We start from the raw sequence: 9,541 nt of genomic DNA on the forward strand, positions 1-9,541 counted from the left end.
CATCCCGAGCACAGGGGTCAGCATTGCATACCGAGCACAGAGGTCAGCATTGCATACCGAGCACAGGGGTCAGCATTGCATACCGAGCACAGGGGTCAGCATTGTATCCCGAGCACAGGGGTCAGCATTGCATACCGAGCACAGGGGTCAGCATTGTATCCCAAGCACAGGGGTCAGCATTGCATCCTGAGCACAGGGTCAGCATTGCATCCCAAGCACAGCGGTCAGCATTGTATCCCGAGCACAGCGGTCAGCATTGCATTACGAGCACAGGGGTCAGCATTGCATCCTGAGCACAGGGGTCAGCATTGCATCCCGAACACAGGGGTCAGCATTGTATACCGAGCACAGGGGTCAGCATTGCATCCGGAGCACAGGGGTCAGCATTGCATCCTGAGCACAGGGGGTCAGCATTGCATCCCGAGCACAGGGGTCAGCATTGCATCCCGAGCACAGGGGTCAGCATTGCATCCCGAGCACAGGGGTCAGCATTGTATCCCGAGCACAGGGGTCAGCATTGTATCCCGAGCACAGGGGTCAGCATTGCATCCCGAACACAGGGGTCAGCATTGCATCCCGAGCACAGGGGTCAGCATTGTATCCCGAGCACAGGGGTCAGCATTGCATACTGAGCACAGGGGTCAGCATTGTATCCCGAGCACAGGGGTCAGCATTGCATACCGAGCACAGGGGTCAGCATTGCATCCCGAGCACAGGGGTCAGCATTGCATCCCGAGCACAGGGGTCAGCATTGCATCCCGAGCACAGGGGTCAGCATTGTATCCCGAGCACAGGGGTCAGCATTGCACCCCGAGCACAGGGGTCAGCATTGTATCCCGAGCACAGGGGTCAGCATTGCATACTGAGCACAGGGGTCAGCATTGTATCCCGAGCACAGGGGTCAGCATTGCATCCCGAGCACAGGGGTCAGCTTTGCATCCCAAGCACAGGGGTCAGCATTGCACCCCGAGCACAGGGGTCAGCATTGCATCCCGAGCACAGGGGTCAGCATTGCATAATGAGCACAGGAGTCAGCATTGTATCCCGAGCACAGGGGTCAGCATTGCATCCCGAGCACAGCGGTCAGCATTGCATCCCGAGCACAGCGGTCAGCATTGCATACCGAGCACAGCGGTCAGCATTGCATACCGAGCACAGGGGTCAGCATTGCATCCCGAGCATAGGGGTCAGCATTGCATCCCGAGCACAGGGGTCAGCATTGTATCCCGAGCACAGGGGTCAGCATTGCATCCCGAGCACAGGGGTCAGCCGAGTCTAGCAGTGCACAAGAAGAAGAGAGGATCCTGCTTCAGCAGAGCCTTAGGAATCCATGGAAAGGAGCGCAGAGCGCACAGGATACACAGCGGCCTCTCCTCCCCATCCCGCCACAGCCGGCCTTTCTCCACAATCTCCCTTTTTAAGGATTTCTTGTCTAAATGGATCTTTTGTATTACTGAGTGGATGTGAGAAGGAGAATAAAAGTGTTGTGAAGTAGAGAAGAAGTAGAGGAGAAGTAGAGGAGAAGTAGAGGAGAAGTAGAGGAGAAGTAGAGGAAAGGTAGAGGAGAGGTAGAGAAGTAGAAGAGAAGTAGAGGAGAAGTAGAGGAGAAGTAGAGAAGTAGAGGAGAGGTAGAGGAGAAGTAAAGAAGTAGAGGAGAGGTAGAGGAGAAGTAGAGAAGTAGAGAAGTAGAGGAGAAGTAGAGAAGTAGAGAAGTAGAGGAGAGGTAGAGGAGAAGTAGAGAAGTAGAGGAGAAGTAGAGGAGAGGTAGAGGAGAAGTAGAGAAGTAGAGGAGAAGTAGAGGAGAAGTAGAGAAGTAGAGGAGAAGTAGAGGAGAAGTAGAGGAGAAGTAGAGGAGAGGTAGAGGAGAAGTAGAGAAGTAGAGGAGAAGTAGAGGAGAAGTAGAGGAGCAGTAGAGGAGAGGTAGAGGAGAGGTAGAGGAGAAGTAGAGGAGAAGTAGATAAGTAGAGGAGAAGTAGAGAAGTAGAGGAGAGGTAGAGGAGAAGTAGAGAAGTAGAGGAGAAGTAGAGGAGAAGTAGAGGAGAAGTAGAGGAGAGATAGAGAAGAAATAGAGGAGAAGTAGAGAAGTAGAGGAGAGATAGAGAAGAAATAGAGGAGAAGTAGAGAAGTAGAGGAGAGGTAGAGGAGAAGTAGAGAAGTAGAGGAGAGATAGAGAAGAAGTAGAGGAGAAGTAGAGGAGAGATAGAGAAGAAGTAGAGGAGAAGTAGAGGAGAAGGAGAGGAGAGGTAGAGGAGAAGTAGAGGAGAGGTAGAGGAGAAGTATAGGAAAGGTAGAGGAGAGGTAGAGAAGTAGAGGAGAAGTAGAGGAGAAGTTGAGAAGTAGAGGAGAGGTAGAGGAGAAGAAGAGGAGAAGTAGAGAAGTAGAGGAGAGGTAGAGGAGAAGTAGAGAAGTAGAGGAGAAGTAGAAAAGTAGAGGAGAGGTAGAGGAGAAGTAGAGGAGAGGTAGAGGAGAAGTAGAGAAGTAGAGGAGAGATAGAGAAGAAGTAGAGGAGAAGTAGAGAAGTAGAGGAGAGGTAGAGGAGAGGTAGAGGAGAAATAGAGAAGTAGAGAAGAAGTAGAGAAGTAGAGGAAAGGTAGAGGAGAAGTAGAGAAGTAGAGGAGAAGTAGAGGAAAGGTAGAGGAGAGGTAGAGAAGTAGAGGAGAAGTAGAGGAGAGGTAGAGGAGAAGTAGAGGAGAAGTAGAGGAGAAGTAGAGGAGAGGTAGAGGGGAAGTAGAGGAGAAGTAGAGAAGTAGAGGAGAGGTAGAGGAGAGATAGAGAAGAAGTAGAGAAGTAGAGGAGAGATAGAGGAGAAGTAGAGGAGAAGTAGAGAAGTAGAGGAGAAGTAGAGGAGAAGTAGAGAAGTAGAGGAGAAGTAGAGAAGTAGAGGAGAGATAGAGGAGAAGTAGAGAAGTAGAGGAGAGATAGAGGAGAAGTAGAGGAGAAGTAGAGAAGTAGAGGAGAAGTAGAGAAGTAGAGGAGAAGTAGAGAAGTAGAGGAGAGGTAGAGGGGTAGAGGAGAAGTAGAGGAGAAGTAGAGGAGAAGTAGAGAATTAGAGGATAGGTAGAGGAGAGGTAGAGGAAAAGTAGATGAGAGGTAGAGGAGAGGTAGAGGAAAAGTAGAGGAGAGGTAGAGGAGAAGTAGAGGAGAAGTAGAGAAGTAGAGGAGAAGTAGAGAAGTAGAGGAGAGATAGAGGAGAAGTAGAGGAGAAGTAGAGAAGTAGAGGAGAAGTAGAGGAGAAGTAGAGAAGTAGAGGAGAAGTAGAAAAGTAGAGGAGAGGTAGAGGAGAAGTAGAGGAGAAGTAGAGAAGTAGAGGAGAAGTAGAGAAGTAGAGGAGAAGTAGAGGAGAAGTAGAGGAGAAGTAGAGGAGAGGTAGAGGAGAAGTAGAGGAGAAGTAGAGAAGTAGAGGAGAAGTAGAGGAGAAGTAGAGGAGAAGTAGAGAAGTAGAGGAGAAGTAGAGAAGTAGAGGAGAAGTAGAAAAGTAGAGGAGAGGTAGAGGAGAAGTAGAGGAGAAGTAGAGAAGTAGAGGAGAGGTAGAGGAGAAGTAGAGGAGAAGTAGAGAAGTAGAGGAGAAGTAGAGAAGTAGAGGAGAGGTAGAGGAGAAGTAGAGGAGAAGTAGAGAAGTAGAGGAGAAGTAGAGAAGTAGAGGAGAGGTAGAGGAGAAGTAGAGGAGAAGTAGAGAAGTAGAGGAGAAGTAGAAAAGTAGAGGAGAGGTAGAGGAGAAGTAGAGGAGAAGTAGAGAAGTAGAGGAGAGGTAGAGGAGAAGTAGAGGAGAAGTAGAGGAGAAGTAGAGAAGTAGAGGAAAGGTAGAGGAGAGGTAGAGGAGAAGTAGAGAAGTAGAGGAGAGGTAGAGGAGAAGTAGAGGAGAAGTAGAGAAGTAGAGGAGAGATAGAGGAGAAGTAGAGGATGTCCTATGTCTGTGTCTCTCCCCGCAGCAGCTGAAAGCTGGCAGGAGGGGGAGAAACTGGCTTACAGCTGCTGCCGAGAGCCGCACAGGACTTCCTTCCTTAACTGCCCCTCTGACCGACTGCACCGATTCCCTGTTGGGGCCCCCCTGTGTGCCCGGGACCCCTATGGAGGACTGGTGGTCCCCCCCTATCAGTGGTCCTGGACACAGGACACCTAGCGGTCTGATAAGATGGACACTCCATCCGGATGTTTTTCCTTCTGGTCCAATGAAAATTCTGCAGGAAAACAATTCAAAGACCCCGGCGGGTGATCAGCCAGAAGTGTTCCTGGCTCCTGTAATCCGTTCCGGGACTGCCGGGAAGGATTCTTTACATCCAAGGTGGGGGTGTCTCTGGTGATGGATGGGATTCTCCGATTGGGAATCTTATGTAGCGAAGTGTTTCCGATCAATTCCAACTTTCTGTGATAAAACCCATTGGGGACGATTTATTATGTGATAATCCTTGGGATTGTAGATTTATATTTATATTCTGTTTCCTTTGTAAAAGTATTCAGCATTTCCAATTATCATTCATTACCTATGAATAAATTAAATAGGATTGGGCGGGGGTGGAAAGTGGGGTCCCCCAGGGTTCTGTCCTGGGGCCAATCCTGTTGAATTTATTGATAAATGATGTAGAGGAGGGGATATCGAGTACAATCTCTGATACTAAACTAAGCATGCCAATATCTTCTCGGAGTTGGGATCACAGACCGGGACAGAAGATATTTGTAGAGTGTTCAGGAAAGCTGTCATGAGGGACCTTCTGAAGATACCATTGTCCTGGCTTCACCTGCTGGGTTCAGTGATTTTATAGATGGGGTCATTAGACATCTGGGGCTGTGACTAGAGATAGCCAGGCAAACAGAATTTCCAAAGGAGACCGCCGGGGAAGTGATCTGTGTGATTGGAGGAGGTTTCCCGGTATTTCCGGATACAATTCACAATCTGGGGACGATCTGTAGAATATCCGATCTGCTGATCTGACCAGTAACACACCTCCGGCATTAGAGCGCCCCCTCCCCCACTCTGGAGGAAGGGGCACAGATGGCACAGCACTGCCAGTCTGGGGGGAGGGGAGAGTTAGATGGACTAGCAGTTTTAGATACACCAACAAACTTCCAGGTCAGATTACTGGCAGGATCACCGGGTGAAAATAAGCAAAATAAACCATAAAAAATGAAGCGAATGCAGGCGTCACATCTAAGAATGGGAAAGCTGTAATATGATAAATGTTTGATTTTGGGTGTAATATCCCTTTAAATATTCACTACATGAAAATTTATATTTAAAAAAAAAAAATCTCTGGAAGCGGATTGGACATTGAAGGCGAAGGCAGAAATGGGTGGAGTTTTTCTTTAATTATTATTTATCAGTAAATTCAATAACGGATCAATAGACAATAATCCTCAATGGGAATGACAGACTGAGAACGGGAAGGTTGTAGATTGTCAGCTCTGGGGGAGAGCGGGAAGGGTGTAGATTGTCAGCTCTGGGGGAGAGCTGGAAGGGTGTAGATTGTCAGCTCTGGGGGAGAGCGGGAAGGGTGTAGATTGTCAGCTCCGGGGGAGAACGGGAAGGGTGTAGATTGTCAGCTCCGGGGGAGAGCGGGAAGGGTGTAGATTGTCAGCTCCGGGGCAGAGCGGGAAGGGTGTAGATTGTCAGCTCCGGGGAAGAGCGGGAAGGTTGTAGATTGTCAGCTCCTGGGAAGAGCAGGAAGGTTGTAGATTGTCAGCTCCAGGGGAGAGCGGGAAGGGTGTAGATTGTGAGCTCCGGGGGAGAGTGGGAAGGGTGTAGATTGTCAGTTCCGGGGGAGAGCAGGAAGGGTGTAGATTGTCAGTTCCGGGGGAGAGCGGGAAGGGTGTAGATTGTCAGCTCTGGGGGAGAGCGGGAAGGTTGTAGATTGTCAGCTCCGGGGGAGAGTGGGAAGGGTGTAGATTGTCAGCTCCGGGGGAGAGTGGGAAGGGTGTAGATTGTCAGCTCCGGGGGAGAGCGGGAAGGGTGTAGATTGTGAGCTCCGGGGGAGAGTGGGAAGGGTGTAGATTGTCAGTTCCGGGGGAGAGCAGGAAGGGTGTAGATTGTCAGTTCCGGGGGAGAGCGGGAAGGGTGTAGATTGTCAGCTCTGGGGGAGAGCGGGAAGGTTGTAGATTGTCAGCTCCGGGGGAGAGTGGGAAGGGTGTAGATTGTCAGCTCCGGGGGAGAGTGGGAAGGGTGTAGATTGTCAGCTCCGGGGGAGAGCGGGAAGGGTGTAGATTGTCAGTTCCGGGGGAGAGCGGGAAGGGTGTAGATTGTCAGCTCCGGGGGAGAGCGGGAAGGGTGTAGATTGTCAGCTCCGGGGGAGAGAGGAGGAAGAAAATTACCAGATTGAGGAGAAAGTGAATGAAAACTCGGAATTTGATCTCTTCCAATAATCAATAAAACATTTGACTTCACCTCCAACCAGCAAATTATCAGAAAGTTATTAATTAACAATCTATAATCAATGAAAGAACTGAACATTGGGGGAGGGGCAGCTCCTCCGCTGTGTGGGATCACAAGTCCCAGCATGCCCTGACAGCGACGGGACGATCGGAATAATCAGATCAATATTTATCAATGAGATTTACTCATCATTAGAGGATACAGAGGACGAATAATATTTCAGTCTGTCCCCCCCCTCCCCCCAGACCTCTCTATGGGTGAAGTGTCAGCTCCTAGGTCCTACCTGGCCCTGGAGGTTTCATGTCCCCCCCCCTCCCCCCCAGACCCCTGTACTGGTGAAGTGTCAGCTCTGAGGTCCAACCTGGCAGTGGAGATTTCATGTCCCCCCCTCCCCCCCAGACCCCTGTACTGGTGAAGTGTCAGCTCTGAGGTCCTACCTGGCAGTGGAGATTTCATGTCGCGCCCCATCCCAGACCCCTGTACTGGTGAAGTGTCAGCTCCTAGGTCCTACCTGGCAGTGGAGATTTCATGTCACCCCCCCCCCCCTCATCCCAGACCCTTGTACTGGTGAAGTGTCAGCTCCTAGGTCCTACCTGGCAGTGGAGATTTCATGTCGCCCCCCCCCCCCCCCACCGCCCCATCCCAGACCCTTGTACTGGTGAAGTGTCAGCTCCTAGGTCCTACCTGGCAGTGGAGATTTCATGTCGCCCCCCCCCCCCCATCCCCCCATCCCAGACCCCTGTACTGGTGAAGTGTCAGCTCTGAGGTCCTACCTGGCAGTGGAGATTTCATGTCCCCCCCTCCCCCCCAGACCCTTGTACTGGTGAAGTGTCAGCTCCTAGGTCCTACCTGGCGGTGGAGATTTCATGTCACCCCCCCTCCCCCCCAGACCCCTATACTGGTGAAGTGTCAGCTCCTAGGTCCTACCTGGCAGTGGAGATTTCATGTCGCCCCCCCCATCCCCCCATCCCAGACCCCTGTACTGGTGAAGTGTCAGCTCCTAGGTCCTACCTGGCAGTGGAGATTTCATGTCGCCCCCCCATCCCAGAACCCTGTACTGGTGAAGCGTCAGCTCCTAGGTCCTACCTGGCAGTGGAGATTTCATGTCGCCCCCCCACCGCCCCATCCCAGACCCTTGTACCTTGTACTGGTGAAGTGTCAGCTCCTAGGTCCTACCTGGCAGTGGAGATTTCATGTCGCCCCCCCATCCCCCCATCCCAGACCCCTGTACTGGTGAAGTGTCTGCTCTGAGGTCCTACCTGGCAGTGGAGATTTCATGTCCCCCCCCCCTCCCCCCCCCTCCCCCCCCAGACCCCTATACTGGTGAAGTGTCAGCTCCTAGGTCCTACCTGGCGGTGGAGATTTCATGTCACCCCCCCTCCCCCCCAGACCCCTATACTGGTGAAGTGTCAGCTCCTAGGTCCTACCTGACGGTGGAGATTTCATGTCCCCCCATCCCCCCATCCCAGACCCTTGTACTGGTGAAGTGTCAGCTCCTAGGTCCTACCTGGCGGTGGAGATTTCATGTCGCCCCCCCCCCCTCTCCTCATCCCAGACCCTTGTACCTTGTACTGGTGAAGCGTCAGCTCCTAGGTCCTACCTGGCGGTGGAGATTTCATGTCACCCCCCCTCCTCCCCGGACCCCTATACTGGTGAAGTGTCAGCTCCTAGGTCCTACCTGGCGGTGGAGATTTCATGTCACCCCCCCTCCTCCCCAGACCCCTATACTGGTGAAGTGTCAGCTCCTAGGTCCTACCTGGCAGTGGAGATTTCATGTCGCCCCCCCCATCCCCCCATCCCAGACCCCTGTACTGGTGAAGTGTCAGCTCCTAGGTCCTACCTGGCGGTGGAGATTTCATGTCGCCCCCCCCCCGTCCTCTTCTCCGATGAATGAAGTTTCTCTTCTCCGGCTGCACAGCTTAATGAACAGATTAGAGAATTTCAAGTGCTTTACAATGGAGGGGGGCTTAGAGAGTGAGGTCAGAGCAAAGCCGGGCCCCGTCCCACCCCCGACTCACTCACCTCTTCATTATCATCACCATATTCATATATTGGGGACACGCTGTCCACACAGGACCGACACCCCCATACTGTGCCTAATACTACAGGAATGTCCGAGTATTTCTATATATGAAGCCCCCCCCCCCCCTCCGACTCACTCACCTATAATTCACAACCATTATTATCATGTTCATTTATTGGGGTCACTCTGTGTAGGTAGGACCCCCCCATACTGTACTGCATACAATGGGAATGTCGGTGTATTTCTATATATGAGGAGAAGAATCCAGGGGATCCCGGGTTCCAGTATTCACCGTGTCCATCAATCCCCCCACCTGTTCTATAATACTACAACATGGCCATTGGTCCTCTGATCATCCCCATGGCAGATCCCCGACAAATCACCAATAACCAGACTGGACCTCCAGGATCTGCCCCATAGGAGGCATTCGGTCTTCTATAACTACAACACAACCCGAGGTGAGATATTATGGAGTCGGGTCCACAAAACCGTCCTGGATTTCAGGGAAGGAGATCACAGAAGGAAGAGACAGATGACAAGGACACGTCAATGGAGGAAAAGACAGGTGACAAGGACACGTCAATGGAGGAAGAGACAGATGACAAGGACACGTCAATGGAGGAAGAGACAGATGACAAGGACACGTCAATGGAGGAAGAGACAGATGACAAGGACACGTCAATGGAGGAAAAGACAGATGACAAGGACACGTCAATGGAGGAAGAGACAGATGACAAGGACACGTCAATGGAGGAAGAGACAGATGACAAGGACACGTCAATGGAGGAAGAGACAGATGACAAGGACACGTCAATGGAGGAAGACACAGATGACAAGGACATGTCAATGGAGGAAGAGACAGGTGACAAGGACACATCAATGGAGGAAAAGACAGATGACAAGGACACGTCAATGGAGGAAGAGACAGACGACAAGGACACGTCAACGGAGGAAGAGACAGATGACAAGAACACGTCAATGGAGGAAGACACAGATGACAAGGACACGTCAATGGAGGAAGAGACAGGTGACAAGGACACGTCAATGGAGGAAAAGACAGATGACAAGGACACATCAATGGAGGAAAAGACAGATGACAAGGACACGTCAATGGAGGAAGAGACAGATGACAAGGACACGTCAATGGAGGAAGA

At 51.4% G+C, this 9,541-nt stretch overlaps 1 protein-coding gene across 3 annotated transcripts in view; it reads right to left on the bottom strand.

Annotated features, from left to right (window-relative positions):
* SLC4A5 (solute carrier family 4 member 5) overlaps window positions 1–8,269 on the bottom strand; it is a 152,964-nt gene extending 144,695 nt beyond the window's left edge. The window contains exon 1 of one of the 3 annotated variants that reach the window (XM_082252989.1): window positions 8,205–8,269. In XM_082252989.1, coding sequence (XP_082109115.1) covers window positions 8,205–8,223 — 19 coding nt within the window. In that variant the 5' untranslated portion in view covers window positions 8,224–8,269. Of the gene's footprint in view, window positions 1–7,291; window positions 7,321–7,871; window positions 7,898–8,204 lie in introns of those variants that run through there. The other 2 variants (XM_082252990.1, XM_082252991.1) reach the window with 2 other exon arrangements.
* Window positions 8,270–9,541: the final 1,272 nt, after the last annotated feature.

This window comes from Pelophylax lessonae (genome assembly GCF_965119305.1).
Source record: "Pelophylax lessonae genome assembly, chromosome: 4".
NCBI classification, from domain to species: domain Eukaryota; kingdom Metazoa; phylum Chordata; class Amphibia; order Anura; family Ranidae; genus Pelophylax; species Pelophylax lessonae.